The sequence below is a fragment of the Tursiops truncatus genome, chromosome 14, assembly GCF_011762595.2.
Source record: "Tursiops truncatus isolate mTurTru1 chromosome 14, mTurTru1.mat.Y, whole genome shotgun sequence".
Classification (NCBI taxonomy): Eukaryota; Metazoa; Chordata; class Mammalia; order Artiodactyla; family Delphinidae; genus Tursiops; species Tursiops truncatus.
Window position 1 is genome coordinate 87,510,689 of NC_047047.1, and position 21,596 is coordinate 87,532,284.

Here is a 21,596-nt window from a genome sequence, read left to right on the forward strand (position 1 = left end):
CTGGGGAGTCCGCTGCCTCCCTGTCGACAGGCCGATGTGACAGCCCACCTGTCTCAGCCCAGGACAGGCAGCGGCAAGGGCACAGTGTGTGCATCGTTTAAGGAGAGGCCCTCCTCTTGCAAAGAAAAAGCTGCACTTTAAATGCCTTAATACAACTACTTATCAAATCCTCATTTCATTTCAAAAGAGAGAGAGGATGATGGAACATGATAATTAGGTGATCACACGACTTCAGTCAGTAGATTGAACTGTTTCCATTTCTGCTACCCTGTGTCAGGGTCGTGGTTTTGTAAACGGGAGAAAAAATCACAAGAAGGGGTTATCTGTCTTGCAGGAGGACGAATCAGAGGCACAGGGGAGAAGCTGGTCTGTGGCCACATTTTGTGACGTGCACCTGTGCAAATCAGAGGATTTCCACGATACGTGCTGTAATGCACAGATAGTCAGTTCTCCTTTGATGATGTGTCTCAGACCCCGTGGAGGTGTGAGCCGCAATGATTCTCTTGGGGGTAGGTGGTTAAGTAAGTCATGAGCACAAAGGGCCTCCAGGATGTTCGGGCTCAGAGATGTTTCTGACGTCCTAGACCTACAAAAGCCACAGAAATCTAGTCCGTTCCTACTGAGAAGGGCTAGTTCCAGGAAATCAGAAATCCAGAAGTTTGTGAGTGGTCCTGATTTCTTTTTTGTAGATTTTTGCCTGGATTCTGCAAAAATGGCTTAAAGCATTTTATTATGATTTTTCCATCGATATTCTTAAACATCTATACAAGACCATTTTTTTCAGCCAGATAGTAACATGAACTACACCCAAATTACTTTCTCTCGATATTGCTTAAATTCCAAGGCAAATGCAAGATCACAGACAAGGCAAAGGATCACCAGTATTTTTGTCCGGAATTTACAGAGATTCTAAGACTATGTATTCATCATTCCCTGTCTCAGAGTGTTTTTACCAATACTACCTTTGGAGTGGAGAGGAAAAAATGAAGAAGCAAGGGTTTTATTTATCACAACTTTACATCTCTAACCATAGGAACTTAAAATAGACCCAGTGCGAGTATCGGCGACAACTGGCAGGGAGCAGGGTGGACCATCGGCTTGGGTGGCCTCCCCGAGGCGCCAGGCGCCGAGCGCCAAGCACAGCGCCTGCCTTGTCGGGAGTTTCCATGGAAACCCAGTCAATCTCTGCTGCCATTTCTAAACCCAAGCTGTGCAGCACATGCTGCTCTCTGATTTTATCCACGGGGGATCTGCATGATGCCACAGGGGCCTCCTTTCGTGGAAAAGACGTGCTCTTGGATGGGGAGGTGCTCTTAGATGGGGAGGTGCTCTTAGATGGGGAGGTGCTCTTAGATGAGGAGGTGCCCTTAGATGGGGAGGTGCTCTTAGATGGGGAGGTGCTCTTAGATGGGGAGGTGCTCTTAGATGGGGAGGTGCTCTTAGATGAGGAGGTGCTCTTAGATGGGGAGATGCTCTTAGATGGGGAGATGCCCTTAGATGGGGAGGTGCTCTTAGATGGGGAGGTGCTCTTAGATGGGGAGATGCTCTTAGATGAGGAGGTGCTCTTAGATGAGGAGGTGCCCTTAGATGAGGAGGTGCTCTTAGATGAGGAGATGCTCTTAGATGGGGAGATGCCCTTAGATGGGGAGGTGCTCTTAGATGAGGAGGTGCTCTTAGATGAGGAGGTGCCCTTAGATGGGGAGATGCTCTTGGATGGGGAGGTGCTCTTGGATGGGGAGGTGCTCTTAGATGGGGAGGTGCCCTTAGATGAGGAGGTGCCCTTAGATGGGGAGGTGCTCTTCGATGGGGAGGTGCTCTTAGATGAGGAGGTGCTCTTAGATGGGGAGGTGCTCTTAGATGGGGAGGTGCTCTTAGATGGGGAGATGCTCTTAGCTGAGGAGATGCGAATCGAATTTCTGCACATCGATTCTACAGCACCTGTTACCAAGCGTCCTGGAGCAAAGACCCCTTTTGATGCATGAATTGTCACATCCACCGCCTTCAGAAAGCTGTGTGTTTTTGAATGATGAGATTTATTAAAACGAGAAAATTTGTATGTACATCTCAGAGTTTCCAAAAGCCTTAAAGTCTTGAACAGGAACATGAAAATGAGTGCCATAGAGCTGGCAGAAGAAAGAATATTTGAGGGCCCATCCAGGGCTGCCTCGTGTGCTCCAGGAGCACCACCTAAAGAGGACAAGGCCGACTTAGCACCCTCGAGAAACCAGAGCTGGCTCTTTCATGGGTGGGTGCTGTGAGCGTGCGTTCACAGCCTGCACGGAGCCCTGTGGTCCTGCAGCTCCAGGGGACGGCAGGCTCCCAACACGCATAGACAAGCCCCCTCCTCCGTCCTCTTCCCCCGTTGAGGGGCGTGACCTTGGAGGTTTAATTTCCCCACATTCTCACAGCCAGCAAGTGGAAGGCCAGGGATTGGACTCCAGCGGCCGAACTTGAAACCCTGAAAATAATAACAAACCTTTCAAGAAAGCCAGGCCTCTTTCTGGGAATGTTTATTCTTTCTTGACACTGTGAAAGGTCTGAAAATGAGCCAGTAACATTTTCTTTGCTTTCATGGTGACAAAGGACAGTTTACATGCCTCTTTTTTATCAGATGATGCATTTGTAAATGGCTTAAACACACAAAAACTACTCCAAAATCCTTTTCTCTTTTTTTTTATAATTAGTAAATTCTCGTTTTCATTTGCATGATTTTGATTAAAATGCCTACTTAAATTTGAACAGAATGTCAACCTCCTCCTGCCTCTATCAAAAAAGAGACATTAAAAAATTTCTACTCATGTTTAAATGAAAAAATTTTAAATAAATTTGCACTAGGCGCTTGAATTAGGAAGACTTTAAGGATTTTTTTCTTTTGACCAAAAAGCAAGGCCACATGTCTATTATTGGCTGGTAGGAAACATTACTGTTTCTTGATACATTTTCGAAACGAAATGTGCAGCAGATTAGCTTCTCTTCGAATGATTTTTATTGCTTTGAGAATCTCCTCCCTCTGGGGTTGGGGGTGTCTCCACATGAGCTGCCAGTTGGGAAATCAGTTAGATTCAGTCATTCAGATCATTATTGACGGAATAGTCTTGAGATCAAACGTTCAGTTCATGAACAGCTGTTACTTTAATGACAGTCAGGCCAACAATCTGATTCAGGGTATTGTTTTGATGGAAGGACAGCGTTAAACTCCTTCTGCCCCAAACTCCTATTTTTAAACCCTGATTCCACTTACACACACCGACAATTTCTCGACCCCTTTTCCCTCAGTGCCTTTTTCTTCTCCCACAGCAGTCTCTAAACTTTAACCCTTTATAGGCTATGCCAAGTATCAGCTGTACACCTGAGATCTGTAATCACGTTCCTTTTCTCAGGACTAAAGGGGAACTGGCAGATTCTAAATACCAACAATTGATTGTGCATCTAGCTGTAAACTGGGACATTCACACCCTTGAACTCAGCCCAGCTGCATGAAGGCCCACCACACTCCCTGACACTCTCACTGATTTTGAGAAAGTCTGTCTGTAAGCAAGTAATCTGCTGGCCTTAACCCAACATCCAACATCCAGGGTGGCTTTCTGAGTGGAAAGCAAATTGAAATCTCTTAGAAGCATTTACCTTTATGAACCATTTTTAATTTGTGATTTTTGTCCCTGCCAGGAATTCAGATGCTCATTGAGTAGGGGGGTGGGGGGAGCACAGGGCATGATCTGAGGGTTACTACTGGGTGGTAATATTGTTACTAAATCATCTCATCCTTGTCTCTTGAGAGTTAAAATTTAGTGAAAAGAAAAACATTTTTTTCTTAATTTTTGTCCTTAATTCTTACATTCCTGGTGGGCGCAAATGCAGCTGATGTAGGTTGAAGTGAAAGTGTCTTTGTAGGACTGCTTATTCCTGAGATGGCGTATTTGAGAAGTTCCACGGAGGGCAATGACCATAAAACTCTCTTTAAAAACATCCCCTCCCATTAGCACAGTGGCAATGTGGTAGTTAAGAGACTGCACGGAGTTTCCTGGAAATGTTTAAACACAGGCAGCATAGGTGCCCAAACTAATCTCAGCGTCTCAGCTGACTTGGCTTGCTGACCGAGACAGATCTGTGCCCTACTCCCTACTCACGTCAGTTAAAAGTAAGAAGTGTTTTAAGGTAAATCAAAGCTACCTGAGTGCCCGATGACGGTCTGAAAGACAGCTAGTCTAACTCCCAGGGCTGGCACAGGAGGCTGCCCGCACCAGCCTCTGGGGCCAACCAGGGGCAGGGCTGGGAGGGGCCGCTGTGACGGGCCTGTTGCAACGCCGCCGTTTCGAGTTTAGACGCGGAGCGGTCTTGGGCCGCCGTGTGTGCCTTTTGGTGAACAGTCACGCATCGTGTTCGGATGGTGCAGCAACAGGTCCTGCTGTGACTGGGTCCACTGGACTTGAAGTAATGATGGAAGGGGTGGGAACATGGGGTGAACACCTGGGGACCAAGGTGCCGCACGGCTGTGGAGGAGGGGCAGCTGCCGCCCCGAGATCGCTGGTCCCTGGACGGCACCTCTGTGCGCGGAGGGAAGAAGGGGTCCGAGCCGCACCTGGTGGTGGACGAGGATGGGGACGCCCCACGAGCCCGGCGGGGACCCTCCAGCTCCGTCTCACCTCCTCACCCAGGGAGGCTCAGCATTAAAGAGACTTTGGAACAGTATAAGTAAGAAGGTGACTTGCTCAGGGGTTTGATGCCTTTCCGTGTGCCTTTGTAATTGCAGGTGCCCCACCCCTGGCTGCGACGGCTCCGGGCACATCACCGGCAACTACGCTTCCCATCGGAGGTATGCACGGCTCGCTCCCGCAAACACCCCCTCCATGCGCGGGACCCCTAACGGGGGCTCGGGTTGCCTCCACTGGTGAATTAAGGGTCTAGAGACCCTCGCCCACAAAACGGGGCTGCCCCCAGGGGCCTCACTTAGAACACCAGCTCTCGGGACCACGGCCCCCCTCTGACGTCCCCCTCATGGTGCCGCTGGCTCCATCCGCAAGAAACGTTTCTCAAGTCACCCAGGGCGTCTTTCTAAATCGAAAAGGGACGAGAAAAAGAGCCAGGAGGTTATAAGATGCCAGAGAACAGCCATTGAGAGACAAGCATGCTAATTCCCCTGAGAGCGGATCTCTTAAATATTGAGATTTGAGCCCCGAAGCTGTGCGGTTATTATAAGCAGGGATCAGCAGAGCTGAACACACAGAAAGGCTTGACCTTACAAATCCCAGGCCCCGCCGGTCCCAGAGAGCAGGGAGCATCTAAGTACAGCGTGAAGAGTCAGTCGTATGAGGCAGCAAGAGGCCCACGGTCGCTGAATAGTTTACAAACCTCTGTCTTACACCAGGCCCTATGTTAGAAGTGGATTGAAAGAGCCTGTTGGTACAACACCTGCACAAAGGTGGGTCTAGACCCCGTGGGCAGGAGCAAGAATTCCTTGTCGTGTTCAGTCAGGATCGACAAGCCAAGGTCAGGACAAGAGCCTTTCTGAACGGAGACCCTCGTAACCCGAAGTCTCCAATGCAGGAAGGGGAGCTGCGTCTGACAGATAAACAAACCATGTTACGACGTAGCCGCCGCCTTGCCACCCTCTAAAATCAGATCATAAAGTGGGCAGTCGGAATGTGGACGAGCCCTTCAGCTTTAAATGCTTCCCCAACAAAAACAGCAACAAAAATGAAGAGAAAAGAGAAAGGAGGGGGGAGGAGAGAGGGAGGGAGGGAGTCAGGACAGTTGGTGTGGGTCACCCCACAGCCCGTGCACCGTCCACAAGCAGAGCGGACTGTGTGGGTCACGGGGGTCCACACCGTGTGGCCGCCCGAGTGACCAGATCCCGGCGTTCAGAGCAGGGGGCGCTCCCGGGCTGGCTGGCTCAGCGTGGCTTAGAGATGGAGCTGGCAGGGTGGGCTGTTTCCTTCTTAAGGCCACAGGCTTCTGTGTTCACTTTCCAGCCGTTTGGGAGCATCGTTTCTATGGCTCAGGTCTGGGAAAAGTAGGAATTATGATGACCAACAAGGAGAACTGAATTCCTCAATTTATGGGTGGATTCTTCACACTGACTTGATAAGAACACCTCATTCTCTAGACCAGGGCTGTCCACCTGGGCAGTGTGGGCACTCGGGGTGAGATCGTTCTTTGCTCTGGGGGCCGTCCCATGCATTGGAGGATGTTGGGAGCATCCCTGGCTCCACCCACTAGATGCCGGTGGCACCGTCATCCCCATTCGTGACAACTAGGTGTCTGCAGACATGTCCGAATGCTCCCAGGGCCACTGCCATGCGCCACAGGGTCGAGAGGAGCCTTGCCAGGTTGTCTTGCTGGTTTTACCCGGCGGCCCAGAGCCAGCTGCTGTATTGTGAATGTAGAACAAGGGTGAATACATTCCAAAAGGGATCCCCAGCGTAGGATCACCGGTTTAGAGAAAATGAAATAAAATAAAATAAAGCTCTAGTTAAGTTTCTAAGTCAAGCACACTCTATGCTACTCTTTATGTTAATTTATCTTAGAATTTACCTCAGTCCTCACAAGGCCAGAATTCCCAGCACTGAATAATGCCTGCAAACTAAAAGTGAACATTTACTGGTCATTTCATATCCAAGCGTCTATTTTACTACTTTTTTTGGTTTGACATCATGTAAATTTATTCATAATTTGAACACGCGCATGCATTTAACGTATACTTTAGAATGGTGGGTATGTCCGTAGAGCGTAAACTCGTGAATGAAACGTAATTCAAGCTTGGATTTAAGCTCCCCTCTGTGCCTGGACTAAGTAGCACCAGGCTTGCTCTGTACATCTGGAAAGTCAATTTGATGTGGCTTCCAGCACATTTCAGGGCTACATCCAGCCCTACAGGGGGGGCCGATTAAAAGCAGAGCACATTCCTCAGTATCGTTTATCCGAGGACACCTTCCAGGCGTAGAAGTTAGAGTGGGCCTGAGCTGCTGGCGGAGCAGACGTGGGGCCAGGGTAACAGTCCTGTGCACACTGGATGCTGCGGAAAGACAGAAGCAGCCCCCCAGGCCCGACGACCCTTGAAGGTCGTAAGTACACATAGATACACGCCTTTCGGGGTTACTCTTACTTGATCCATTCCCAGGAACATGAGGCGATGTTACCTACATGCAAACCACAGGGAAACTCCGCTCAGGGACCGATTCCTCAGCCTTCTGCTAAGTTGTGCCAGGCTACCAGGCAGCCACAGGCGCCCAGGTTTTTCACAAGCGGTGATGCGGCACGAATCTGACTCCCCCGGGACCCCTCCCCCTCTCGTAGAGCAGTGGCACCCCTCGGGCTCCAGAATGTTCTCTGACAGCGAAAGACGAGCTGTACTGAGCACTCGCTACGTACCAAGAACACGTGCGTGTATCATCTCACTCTCCGAGCGTGGCTCTTCTCCTAAGGGCGTGTGAGGGGCCAGCGCACGGGACCCACGCTCAGAGGTGACAGTGACCCCAGACCGGCCTGCAAGAGCTGGCTGTGGACTCCCTCACCTAGACAAGGATGCCGGGATTCCAGGCCAGCCCGTGTCAGAGCCAGGGTTTCCTCGGAGTCAGGGTCGGGTCCAGACTAAGTTCCCTGCTGCGCTATTTGTTCTGTTTTGGTTCTGTTCCAGTTTATTTTCACTCCCAGCCCCGTGTCGGCGAGGACGCAGAGCCTCACCTCTCTCCCAAGTTCAGAGTGAAGGAGGCGGGGGCCGGACAGAGCCAGGCTCCCTGGCCAGCATCCTGGCCTGTGGCTTCCCTTCACCACTAAGGTCCCCGTGTGGAGACAGGCAGGAAAGACGGGCTCCCAGGCAGGATCCGCGAGTCCCACCCACCCCTCCTCGTCATTCACTGATTAACTCACGACAAACATCTAACTATGACCTACTCTGTGCAAGGCATTGGCCTGGGAATCAGAGGAAGAAGGGAGAATAAACACACAGGGAACTGACACTCGTGTGGACGAGCGAATGGACAGTCACCAGGATGGAGTGAGAAACACCACGGGGACCGAGGGCCGTGAGAGCCCCAGGGCTGCTGTCAGGATGGCAGGTGGGCAGAGAAGACTGCCTGGAGGAAGACCGTCCAGGCTGAGGCCAAGCAGATGGGGAGGGATGTGAGGCCCGAGGATGGCTTGTCCGGGACCAGGACGTGCCGGAAGCCTCCAAGAGGACCGCGTGGGGCAGGGACAGCAGGGCTGGCGGCGCCCAAACCAGGAGCCTTGGGTGCTGCGTGCAGGGGTGTGGGTCCATCCTGAGGTGAGTCGGAAGCGGGCAGAGGCTAAGCAGACCACACACGCGTGCAGCTGAGCCCTGCGGCTCTGACACCCCATCCTACAGGCAGGAGTGACATCGACTCGGAAGGCATTCAGGACGGAAGAGCCACAGGACTTGTGGGAGAGAAAACCCGGGAATGGCCACGGGTGACCCGGCCTCTGGCCCCTGACAGGAGCAGACGGGAGTGGTGTGGGCTCGGCCAGGGAGGACGGTGAGTTTTCCGGCAGCAGCAGCAGCGAAGGTGTCCCAGTCCCCGCGGGCAGCACGGTTTGCAGAGGGGCAGCTGGGAGTCATCGCCGCCTGGTACCTGGAGACCAAGGAGCCGTGGCAAAATGAGGACAGAGGAGGGTCTGGCGGGGGGATCGGCTCAGCACAGGCAGAGCAAGCCAAGCGGACCACGGAGTTTGCAGATCGCGGAGCCTCAGAGCCGAGGCCGGACACGGGCCCCAGCAGGGCGGCAGGAGCTGCAGCCGGTCCTGCAGTGCGAAGGCGGCGTCCCAGTTCCCGCGGGCCACCGTGACCCACCAGGATAAGAGCAGCTCTCACAGAAGACCCCGGGGGGGCCAGAGGCGTGAAAACACTTTCTAAATTTTTATCCAAAAAAGGAGGAGAGAGATGGAGGGAGCGGGAGAGAGTGAATCAAGGCGCACGCACCCTGTCTCTTTTGCTGTCCTGTAGAGGGTGACAGGTGAAACGGCGGAGGGAGGGAGGCCGCGTGCCAGGGGAGTTGGAGCGCTTGAAAATGGGGACGCGAGGGGCGGGGGGCTCCGGAGCTGCAACTTTACAGAGAGGAGCCAGGCGCCTGCATAAACGTGGAACAGAACCAAGGAGACGGCCGTGATGGGGTGACGGGGTGATGGGGGTGCCCCCCAAGACAGCCGGGCCCTTGCCTGAGGGCCAGCGTGCTCAGACAGAAGCCAGACCCGGCAGAAAAGCATGTACTGAGGTCAGGACGATCCAGTGGACGGCACATCCCGCCCTGGCTCAGCCCTGGGGCCTCTGCCTCCACACTTCCCCGGGGGCTCCAGAAACGGTCCAGTGCCTGCTTCTCCAGTTCTCTGCAAAAATTCCTGCTTATTCTATATAATCTCACATCTAATAGCCTAATAGCCTACAGTTAGCTGTTGTTGAACAGAAAAAAACTCATATATAGACATTCCTTTAGTTCCTTTAGACAACGTGAGCCGCTATTTCCAAAATTCCAACATTAAATAGAATAAGCTTGGTCAACTTGCACTGCATCTTCTGCAGATGCCATGGGAAGCCAGCCTAATCAGGTAAATGGGGACGGATGCCCAGGACACGCCCCCTCCCAAGACGAAGGGCTCTGGAATCCGGCCACAGGAACGCCACCAGAAAGGAATGGGGAGGCGTGTGTTTCTTCTTCCCTGTGGCCTCTTCTGTGCAGAAGGCTCGTCCCCCTCTGGCAAGTCAGTCCGGCCTCTCCTGGCGACTCCTGACACCAGCTTCTCCCACCCAGGCTCTGGGCGCCCTCGCGGGGGCCTGACAGTGTCTGAAGGCCTAGGGGGAGCACAGAGGAGCTGCCCCCAGGATATCGTTTTCGTGCCAAGAAGCATCAACTGCTGGAGGAAACTGCGTCAAAGCCCCATCGACAGTGAAAGGGGCTTGCGGGGTGAACAGCTTAGGCGCTTCCTGAAGTCTCGCTTCTTCCTTAGCCTTTCAGGTTGCCCGAGAGCCAAGAAGAGCGGCATCAGGATAGCACAGAGCAAAGAGGACAAGGAAGACCAGGAGCCCATCAGGTGTGTGGGCCGGGGAGCCGGTCGGGGGCTGGGGGGTGGGGTCAGGGGGCCGGGGGGCGGGGTCAGGGGAAGCTGGGGGCCGTGGGGCGGGGTCGGGGGGAGCTGGGGGCCGTGGGGCGGGGTGGGGGGAGCTGGGGGCCGGGGGGCAGGTCAGTGGAAGCTGGGGGCTGGCGGGGAGGCCAGGCTTGGAGAGGTCGGTCAAGTGTGAGGTCACAGCATTGAAACCAGACCATGCACACCTGCTAACTGACCAAAAACATCCTCTAAATGACAGGTGAGGTGATAACCAAACACCCATCCATCCGATGCTCTGAGTAACCTAAGCATAAGAAAGCCCCTCTACCTTGGATGGGAAAAGCAGTGTAATTTACTGGGAAAGGCAGGTCCGTGAGAGCATAGGAAGTTATTAACTACAGCAGCCAAAGAGAACATTTGGCTGACTTCCAGCTTAGGAAGGTCGCTTAGCTGTCTGTACTCTGCTTCTCACTAAGGCGGGATGGAGAGCACGGTGGGTAGAAGGCTAGCCCCCTACCCCTCCCCACAGGCATTTGCCCCGAACTGCTGCCCGGTGAGCCTGGGTCTCAAAAGTCTGTGAGATAAACCTGTTGCCATCTCCCTGAAATTTTAATCTCATTCATTCAGTGTCTTTAGAGAAAAGTTTTGATTAAAATTAAAATGTGTTTGCGGTTTGGCTGTGAGTCCTCAGCCCTTTGCCATAACCTGCAATAGAGAAGTTTCAGAAGCACGATTTAATTACCCTGTTGCTGAACCTTAGCTCCAACCAATGATTTTCCTGTTTATTAAAAAAAAAAAAAAAAAGTGCTCCTGGGTACCTCGTGCCAAAGCTATGCCAGGAAACTTAACTAAATACCACCTCTGCTGCTCAAAACCTATCTAGCTGGAAGGGCATCCTGTGATCTCAGAAAACATAGCCAAACAAATGAATATTCTCTAGCTCCTGAGAAGAACACAGGTTTATACGACAATCTTAAAAATTATCCTGCAGTTTCCCATTGACTTTGCACATCTCCACCATAAAAGCTGTGACTCGCCTCTCGAACAGATGCCCGCATCTCACTTGCTCCAACAAACTTGTTCTTCCTTTTCACCCACGGCATCTGCATCCCTCACTAAGCCTGGACTTTCTGTTGTTCCAGGTAAACCTTCTTCCCACCTGGCCTGGACCAGTTTCCAGGAGGGTGAACTACTTCACGGCTCCGCTAGGTGGTGTCTTTTCGTGACTTTCCTTTTTCTTTCCTTCTGCTGCAGTAGAGGATGCTGGTTTGTCTCTCGCGTCAGGTTAACTTGACCTTGCTGGGGGGCCACCAGGCGTAGGGTGGCGAGACAGCCAAGCTTGCCCCTCTGTCCCCCAGGTGCCCCGTGCCCGGGTGCGATGGCCAGGGCCACATCACCGGCAAGTACGCCTCCCACCGAAGTGCGTCCGGGTGCCCCTTGGCGGCCAAGAGGCAGAAGGACGGGTACCTCAATGGCTCCCAGTTCTCCTGGAAGTCCGTGAAGACGGAGGGCATGTCCTGCCCCACGCCGGGCTGTGACGGCTCCGGGCACGTCAGTGGCAGCTTCCTCACGCACCGCAGGTGAGTGCACCCGCCCAGGCTCTGTGCCGCGGGCAGCGGGGAGGCCGGGGGCGCCGCTTGGCCCGCGATGGTGCCACGCCCACCCCTCAGGCTGAGAGGAGACCCCGAACACTATGCTACCAACTCATGACATTCTGAGGCTCGGGAGAGGAAGAAACAAACAAATTTGTTTTGAAAAGCACAGACTCGTCCTACCGCGTCCGCATGTACGTAGAGGTTTCCAGATGTCTTCGATCAGTATCCGCAGAAAGAAATAGGCTGTCATTTTACACGCGCGCGCACACTCACAGGAGTATCCGTGGATTTACTTATTCGTTTTGGCTGAATATTGCAGGCAGGTCCCACTCGAGGAAAGTGGGTGGCACCTGGTTACAAAGGCCTCATCAGATACATCAGGAAACCTACAGAAGGGCCGATCATCACCATTGATTGTTATTTGCTTAATGGTGAAATATCTATATATGCGATTACGTTGCCTTAGAAGAAGAGGCTTGCTCTGTTGAAGCAAGTGGCTCCCTGTAGAAGTCAGGAGGAATGACTGACGTGGGCAAATCCCAGGCGTGCCCCAGCTTCCCAGGATCCAGGTGGGGGGACACGGCATCACACATACGACATAAAGCCACGGGGCTCCCCCGGCCTCTCCGACCACAAGCCCCGTGCGCCTTGCCTCCATCTGCAGCACTGCATGGAACATGCAATGAGCCAAACGGAGTGATGCGTGACGATGCGCCTGAACGGTTTTAGGAAGTGATTTTATTGTAAAAGAAATTCCTGCTCAGGTAGAGACTCAGACGGGACGAAGGGGCCTAAAGAGAGACACGAGTGTCTTTCCCTGACTCTCCCCAAGGTGGGAAGTCCCCGCGTCCCCCTTCAGAAAGCACCCTTGAGCAAAGAGGCACGCAGCCCGGCTTAACGTGCCCAGGGGCACAGAGACCCCTGACCCCCATGGCACACCGCCTTCTTCTTTTTGATAGAAATAGATCACAGTGTTTCCTGGGCGTCTGCATGGAACGAGGGCTGGCCTTTCACCAGAACAGCCCCCGGGCCCAGCTGGTAGCAGGCGTGTCCTTGGCCGGCGAACATCTCACTCCTGCTCAGAGCGGCCCCCTCCTTTCCAGAGGGAGGGCTCGGCCTGCGGGCCCCAGTCTCCACTCTAGACGGGATGTTACCCGGCAGGGAACTCCCTTCTGCTGACTTCTGTACATCCCTGTGCCAGAGTGTCTTCAGGGTACCGTCCTAGAAGCAAAAATGCTGGTTTTTACATGTTGATAGGAAGTGCCGAAATGCCCTCCAAAAACTGCCTCTACTTCCTTAAGTTCTGGGCAATCAATAAATTTTAAAAATTTAAGAATCCTGCCCACATGACCTGTGAATGAGGGTATACGTGGTCGGCTAATCTGACACAAATGACGACAAGCTCCACTTCTCTGATTAAATGTAAGCACTCAGTTTCCAGAAACTACAGCAGAAGAGGGGGGCGTAGGCGTAACTGCTACCTGTGTGGCGTTTGCTCGTTTCCAAACCTTTGGTAGGATAGTTGCCTTAGAGTCGGAAGAATAACCCTTTGTTCAGAGCCACCCAGCAGATCCTACTCGCTTTCGCAGGCTGGTTACTCAGCGCGTCCTCAGGGCTCGCAGGGAGAACGACTCGAGGGCCCCAGACTCCGAGTCGCTACCACCAGGCAGGACCCTCGGGGCTCACCCCTCCCCACATGCTGCTGGGCTCACCCCACACACCTGATCACCCTCCAGATTCACACCCAGGTGCCAGGACGGAGGTGACCTCGTAAAGATGCCCAGGCTCTCCTGGTTCCTGGCCTTCCCTGTTTCTTTTCCGCCAAGAGACACATCTCCCCAGGGCCTCTGGCCAGGAGGGGGATGTTGATTCAAAGGTGCCTTTGCCTTGAGCAGATGGAGGGAATCTCTGGACAGGTCTAGTGAAGATGGGCACAGCCGGTGACTCCTGTGACTTGGGCAGAATGTCTCTCACCTAGAATTCCCCGTGACGCGCCCTGGGGTCTGCAGACAGCTCACCCAGAGCCCCAAGGAGGGTCCCGGGAGGAGCTCCCCGAGTCCAGGGAACAAGCAACCAGCCTGGTCTGCCCAGCCTACGCTGGGAGCCGAACCTCTGGTCCAGGGCACCGCGGCTCCACCGTGAGATGGAGCTGGAGGGTGGACCCTCAGAGCATCTCAGAAGCAGCTCCGTGGGGCCCTGCTTGTGGTGGGCAGAGCCGCGCAGAGACTTTGATACTTTATTTCACTGTGAAGCTTAATCAGAACAGTCCGACCTGCTACCTGTCACCTCTGAGGACGAAGGTTATGTAGATGCTGCGTGGAAAGGGTTGGGAACCCAGGGGTGTCGGGTGATAGGCGGGCGCCCTCCCTCCGGGTGTGAATCTGTCTGGCAGGGCGCGGGCGTGGGGTGGAGTGGTTAGGGAGACGATCAGGACCCTGCGAGAGCTGACCCGCATTTTGCAAATTGTGCTGTGAAGCACATAACACAAAATTTACCGTCTCACCCATTTTTGAGTGTCCAGTTCAGGGGCTGTAAGCACAGTCTCACTGCTGCGCAGCCACTGCCACTGTCGCCTCTGGAGCCCCTCACCTTCCCAGGAAAACCCTGCCCCCGCTAGACACGCACTCCCGGCCCCCGCCCCGGCCCCTGGCACCCACTCTCCAGCGGATCTGACTCTCTGGTCCTCACCTAAGTGGAATCACATGGTGTCTGACCCGTGATCGCTTATCTCGCACAGCATAGCGTCCTGGGGTCCCTGCACATTGTGGCCTGTGTCAGAATCACCCGGCTTTTAAGGCTGAATCGTGTCCTGTCGCACGTCAGCCTGCAGTTTTCAACTGTTGAACAAGTTTTCATTTATTTTAGATGAAACGTTGTTCCCTGGAGGTGTAAGAACCGAAATCCTGAGCAGGAACATGGCTTGGGCACAAACACAGGCTTGGTAGGGTTTCCATATGCCTCTTCCCCCAGAGGCCCGGGGCCCGTCAGCTGTCTGGTTCCTCAGACCTTTAAGGCCTCAGTGAGGAGGGGCCTCCCAGAAAGACATGGGTGGTACCCTGAGATGCAGGGTTCCTTGTACAACCCATGTGCCATGAAAGCAAAGCAGCTTTTAGAATCAGAAAAAGAGTAGAAGGAAACAGAAATTCCTGTTTTATTGCTCTTTTCCCTCCAAGTTGTGACCACCCAGCAAGATGATAAAGGATCACTTCCTAAGGTGCGTGGATGAAGGGGGAGCACCCGCCCTGGCTTCCGGGTCCCAGGAAGCCCACTCGCCCCGCTTTCCTCTTTGGGAGGTGACCACATGGATATTCTGGGGAAAGGACATTGACAGGTGACACGTGCCCTGAGCTCCCACAGTCCCTGTTGGCTGCAAAATCATTTCCACTCATTTCTTCCGTGTAAGGATGGGTGGGAGGACCTCCTCCCGGTCCCTGTTTCCCGGGCAGAGCTGCTCTAAAGGACTAGGGATTGGCTTACTCTATGGTTAGGATTGGCTGCGTCAAAAACGGCGGGTGGGATGGGAGACAACACCTGGGAGTAGCTCGTAGGGGCTCGGGAGCAAGGGAGGGTTTTCTAGGAGGGGTGAATCTGGATACGAGATTTACCTGAAGGAATGAAACCAACGGGTGAAAAGAATTAAAGGCACAGAGCAGTCATGGGGACTTGACGGGGCCAGATCTTGAGAGGCAGACGGAGGCACTGGGATCTCATCAGAGGCACGATGAGGGGCCTGAAAGGGTACCTCGGGATTCCAGGATCAGGGTTAGAGCTGTCAGGAGCAAGGGCAGGAGAGAGGATGCTCTTCCAGGGTCTCAGCTGGCTTGGGGGGCAATGGCTCAGCTGGCCGGGAAGACCCCCCAAGCCTGGGTGCGGGTGTCAGGACTGTGTGCACTATGGGGCCGGTGATGCAGGAGGGAGGCAGGCTGGAGGGAGGGGCTGGGCAGGAGGGAGGGCAGGGGCAGGGGGCCTACCTGTGGACCCGCCTCTCTGTGTGCGGGTGTGCTGGCCATACCGTGCTATCACCCCAATCTTAGCACTTTGTGTAGATTCGGAAGATTCTCCAAAATTAAAGCCACAATTCTAACCCTAACAAACAAATAAATAATCTTAGAAGCAAGTCATCTCTCACTGAGCTTGACCAAATTATTTTTTTTAATTCCCTCCCAGACCCCCTTAAACCTCTTCCACCTGAACCACATGACGTGGTTTGTTCATTTTCAGTTCCTCTACGGTTCTTATAAATGAGTAGATAGGCTTCTTTAGGATGTTTATTGTGCTTGACACTTTCCAAGAGAATTGTGATAAAAACGAGTCACCATATTGTGTACTTACTGTGAGGGTTTTTTGCAACCAACCATCCTGTTTAATGTAAATATGAGCGGGATAGGCTACCTGCCTTAACAGATACACCCAAACTGGCTCCAAAGAGTGGAAGTTTACCTCTTGCCCACATGACAGAACTGGATGAGGGAACAGGAGAAAAGGGCTCAGCCACCTTCAGCACATTCTCCAAGGGTGGTCTTCATTCCACAGCCAGAGAGGGAAAGAACATGCAGGATCCACCCGGGAGATGTGGGAGCACGGATCACTTCCTTTACATCCCACAGGTGGAACCAGGTCCATAGAATCACCTAGTGCAAGGGATGCTGGGAAATGTAGTCTACCTGGGATGCTGGGAAATGTAGGCTGCATGGGATGCTGGGGAACGTAGTCCTTGTGAGCCCAAGGAGAAGAGCGAGCCTTTAGGCACCTGCCTCTCTGTAATGCGGAGAAGCCATAGCTTTTACCAAAACCTACGTAAGCAGGCAACCGCAGCGCCCTGAGGTCTGCATAGTTCCCATTTTAGACATGAGAACACTACTGCCAGGAAGGAGAAAGCTGGACCCAGCCAAGGACTGTCTGGGGGCTTCATCCGTGGACCATCTGTATCCCTGTCTGTCTGTCTGTCTGTGCATCTGCAAGACCAAACACAGGGCTGCCGCAGGGCAGGTACTGAAGAAACCAGGTCTCGTGGGCTGGAGCCCAGGGAGAGGGAGTGAAGAGGGCTGACCTCTCCGTTCCGCCCAGCCATCCCGCCAGGAGGAAAGCCCACTGCCTTTGGCCTCTGAGGACGGGTCCCTGTCTGCCCAGGAGCACGGAGGTGGGCCTTCTGTTCCCTCTCAGGCTGAGACCAGGGCCATGCTCGCCCAAGACACACGTGGGGATGGAGGACACTGAAGCAGCCCCAGAGTTCCTCACTCAAGACCCGCTGATGGTAAATCCAGATTCCACAGCGTCGCAGCCCAGGAGCTGCGATCCGGCTGCAGACCAGCCCTGCCCCTGCTGCCTCCTGGGCTCTCGTCCAGCCCCCGGGGCTGTCATGCACCCTTTCCCGCCCTCTCTGAACCCCAACCTCCTGCTCCTACTGACTCCTGGCCGGAGCCGGGGGGACAGGAGGCATGGCCAGGGTCCCCCGGAACCGCGGGTGGTCTTCTGTTTGACAAAAGCATATTGGAAACATCATACTTCACTCTGTGACGAGAGGAAACGTCTCCATTTTGGATTTCTCTGTGAGCTGCAGTAGGTGAGGAGGGTGGAGGGTCGAGGTGGCCCCTCCCGAGGAGTAGATGCTGTCGGAGGTGGAGAACGTTTGCATGCAGAGCAGACCTCGTGCTGCTCTGGCGCGTTTGCAGGACTCAGCCAGCTGGGCCCCCATTTCACTCCGCAAGCCTGAGTCGTCCGACCAGGCTGCCCATCAGGAGGACAGAGGGATGCTGGGCAGCACTGTTCTCTGCTTTGCTTCGGATGCGGGAAGAGGCCGGGCACGTGGCAACCTGCACCCCGCGGCGGGCTGCCCTCTGCTCTGCGCGGGGGTGGGGCCCCCAAGCGGAGGGGTGCAGTGAGGCCCCGCAGAGGGACTAGTGCTTTCCGTGGGGAGGCTCCCGGGGCTGCGGGCCTCCTGCCCTGACGGAGCCAGCGCCCCCAGAGGAGGGACGCAGGGTTCACGGGCGCCACGATGATGAGCCGCCGGCACCAAGAAACCACGGTCGTCACGGCCACGTGCCTCACTGCCCCCGTTTCACCCGCTTCCTTGGAGCTGCTCCTTGGACCACTGGCCTTACTGGTCCCACAACTGCATGGGAAAGTCTTCGGGGGATTTGAATCCACTGCCCTTAAAAGCCCAGCTTCCCGCCGGGTCCCTGGTCCAGGTGCCCCCTTGGGAAAGGCCCCACATCAGGCAGCTCAGCCCGTCCCCTGGGCACCACCCTGCGCCGACCACTGGCCCCGAAAGCAGCTCAGGCGTCCCGACTGCATAATCTCCGCATTCCAATATTTGACGGAAAGCACCAAGGAGGGGAGAGCTCAGGTCCAACATCTGTTCCAAACCGTGAATCCCAAAGGGCCCATGAAAGTTAGGAGCCGGGGTCACAGCTGCCAGCGTCCTGGGCCCAAGACCACAGGCGGCCCTGGGGCAGGGGCTTTGCTGGGGAAGCACCACCTCGTTCGATGTTCTCAGACTCCTCCTCCCGGAGTGCATCCACGTCCACTCGCCTGTCTCTCCCGGGCCTGGGACGCATCCAACAAAGACTGGACGAACACACGCAAGCATCCACCTCACCTGGATCTGGGCTCGCCGTGGCACACACGCCCAGGCTGCTTCCCCCACAGATTTCTGGACGTTTTCTCACCAGTTCTCTAGAGAACCACAAACGCAGGGGCTCAAAGCCACACCCTGCGGCCGCTCCGTCGGATTCTGCAGGGTGGAGTCCAGCCTGGCCTCCGTGGGCCCCGGCTCGGGCCTCACCAGCTGGAACCAAAGTGCCTGCAGGTGCGTCCCCACCCAGCCCACAGCCCAGGGCCCACCCCAGAGCTCATCCGGGTCTTGGCAGAATTCAGCTCCTCGAGGCTCCAGGACCGAGGCCCCATCCTCCTGCTGGCTCCTGACCAGGGTGGCTGTCAGTGCCGGAGGCTCCCTCGGGTGCTGGCCACGTGGCCCTCAATACGGCAGGGGCACAGGCCCCTCCAGCCGCCCAGGGCTATGTATGCATCATCGCCGGGCCACGGGAAGGGCCACCCCATCGCCAGCACCTCTATCTCCAGGATGGGGCTAACCTGGCCTGGGCACCTCGCAGGGACCCAAGGGCTGGTTTAGAACTCGGCCTCCCATAGGCTTGTTGCTTTGGCCACAGTGCAGGGGTCTGTGGAGAAATAAATCTCTTAATACAGTCCTGCCCCAAGAAGCTTGGCCTGTCACAATTTTATAGGGAAAAGCAATGTACAAACAAAAAATTAACAACATGAACACACAAGGTCATTTTTCTCTCCAACAAACAGATGGAGAAACTGAAGTCTTCAAAGCTTTCAGGTCCAGAATGTGATTCAATCTCAGTTACACACACACACACGTGGGACGTTTGACTCTTCCGATCATTTCCGATCAGGACAACATCGCCCTCAACTCTTAAGCGAACCTGAAGTAGGTTTTCAGGAACTCAGCAGTTTCTAAACTGTGATCGTGTTGTAAGAAATCCGAAGTCCACATGTCCACCCATTTTCTGTGACTTTCTCCATCCTGTCCTCACTGTGGGACGAGAGCCTAGCCTGGGGCCTCCAGCACCTGTGCCCCCTGCATCCACCAAGGGTGTCCCTCCCGATCAGTGGGCAGCCTGGGGCCTCCCAGGTCGTCTCGTCTGGCCGTCAGCCCCCGTGGCTGGCCCTCGGTGTTCCTGGCACCGCCAGGCCTCTCCAGCCAGCCTCCCCCCAGCATCTGCCTCCCAGGCCTCTGAAGGGCAGAGGCGGTGGGGCCTCTGGGGGCTCTCCCAGCCAGGCTGCTCTGGGGGAGGGGGCGGGGAGTCTGTCGCCGGCAGCCGGGTCTCTGCTGCAGCCCCGTCTCTTGCCGGGCGTGGGTCTCCTCTCCGGACCAGCAGCATCTCAGCTCTCTTCGCACCTCCATCTCTTCTCCTTCCCCTTCTCTAGGAATCTTTATCTCGCCAGGATGAATTCTTCCAGAACCACAGCCTGTGTGCTGACTTCTTTCTGACTCTGGGATCCGGCATCTCCAAAACACTGAGACTTTGAAATTCACAAGCCCTTTCTCTGCTTCCAGCTCTAAGGCAGCACATGCTTCTCCTTCTAGCAAAGCCGGTGGTGAAATAAAGAGGAAGAACGAAAAAACGCATCAGCTAAGGAACGCTGGTTCCCACCCACGGCTCCCCGCGCTGACCCCAGCCCCCAGCCTGTGGGTGCCGTGCAGCCCCACCCGGTCAGCAGGGTAGCGTTCGGGGGCCTCCCCGCACCCCTGAGGTCCAGACACTAGGGCCACAGGGCCGTGAGGGCACAAAGATGAGGCTGGGATGAGTCACCAGGCCCACACCCGGCAGAGGGAGCGTCCCCTCCACGTCCTGATGGCAGGAGGGCCAGGCAGCTGGGCCGGACCCCCCCGAGCCCCCCACCTCCTTCCTGGCCCCGTTCCCCTGGACGCATCTTGTGACCCCCGTGCTCTGGTCCTCATGACGGTTTGAGAAACGCTCACACTAAGACCGTCTTCGCTGGTGTGTTCCTGCCGAGGTTTGCTGGGAGGCAGCGCTGGCCCCGAGCCCATCACGTCTTCCTCCCTCTAAAGGCAGCATCCCCCCTGCGAGCTGCCGCGGCCGCCCAGGCGCTCTGTCCAGGCCTGCGTGGACCCAACACCTTTGGTCCTCTGTTCGTCCCCCTGAGCAGCGTGGAGTTGGAAGAAACGTCCTGGGAACCAAATAGCACAAGAGGCCAGAGCCCTGGGCACTGGCCCCGCGGGTGGTGTCGCTGGCAGGTCATGAGCCTCCGTGACTCTAGAGAAATGGGGAGAAAATGCCCCCGTGACCTCACATGCCTGAGAGAGTCAGCGGGGCCACTCCAGTCCTTGCTGCACGAGCTACAGAGTCTTAGACGTAAGGTGAGTTTAACACGTCTGCCCACGGTCACCCGCTTCTCCTCAAATTCCCTTTGCAAGAAGACTCTGTCTCCAAAAATCTGCCTGAGCCCCCAGAGGAGGCTCTCTTCCGCTGAAGGACCGATGACACACTCCGGGCTCTCCCGCCAGCCCCTCTGAAGGTCGATGCCGCCCCGGGCACAGAACGCGTGACCGGCCGCCGTGTCCCGCCAGCGGCTCTGTCATCACCAGACGTGCGAGGCTGCCGGGCCCACGGCTGACGTCCAGTCCCCATGACACTTAACGTTGTTTGATTTCAGTTAATACAAGCTGAAATGTGACGCACACGGGCTGGGTGCTCCCACCCTGGATGCCCTGCAGGCCCAGACCCACTGCACCCGGTTCCCCTCCCAAAGCTCCATGGCTCCGTGTCCCTTGGGGTCCCCCTCTGCCATCCTCACACTGGGTCCCCCCTCCCAGAACGTGCCCCGAGCAGTCCCCCTGTGCAGCCAGGGGCCCAGCTGGGTGAGGACACGCCCGGCCACACTTCTCACCGCTGGCCAGGGGACCGGGCCCTGCGTCCCCCCTCCTGCGGCGCCTTTACCCTGAGCTCTTAATGCCGGGGGTGTCTCCTCTGTTATCATCTGTCACCCCCCAACGCGTCAATGCCGCCTGAGCTCATGGCAAAAACTCATATTTACAGAACAGTTATGTCCGCATATCCAAAAACTGATAGAAATATCATAGGAGATGGGGAAACACCTGGATTAGGAGTTCAAAGTTAATTAACAAGTCTGATGGGATCAGTTTCCTAGGCTGCCTGACACACACCACAAACTGGCGGCTTAAAACAACAGAATTTATCCTCTTGACATCGGAAGACAGAGGTCACGACACGGGCAGGGGTGTGAGGGGACGGCAATCCTGGGTGTCACCCGAAGTCTGTGCGCCGTCGTCCCCGGCCTTCCTCTGTGTCTCTCTCGCAAGGACCCAGTCACGGGACAAGGCCTCCACCCCAGCACGACTTCATCTTGACTCTGCAAAGGCCCCATTTCCCATGA

At 55.2% G+C, this 21,596-nt stretch overlaps 1 protein-coding gene across 3 annotated transcripts in view; it reads left to right on the forward strand.

The window, feature by feature from the left end:
• MYT1L (myelin transcription factor 1 like) overlaps window positions 1-21,596 on the forward strand; it is a 135,186-nt gene that overhangs the window by 96,397 nt on the left and 17,193 nt on the right. For all 3 annotated transcript variants that reach the window (XM_019942539.2, XM_019942540.2, XM_019942541.2), the window contains exons 15-17: window positions 4,751-4,813; window positions 9,955-10,038; window positions 11,412-11,633. In XM_019942539.2, the coding sequence (XP_019798098.2) occupies window positions 4,751-4,813; window positions 9,955-10,038; window positions 11,412-11,633 (369 nt within the window). The remainder of the gene's footprint in view (window positions 1-4,750; window positions 4,814-9,954; window positions 10,039-11,411; window positions 11,634-21,596) is intronic.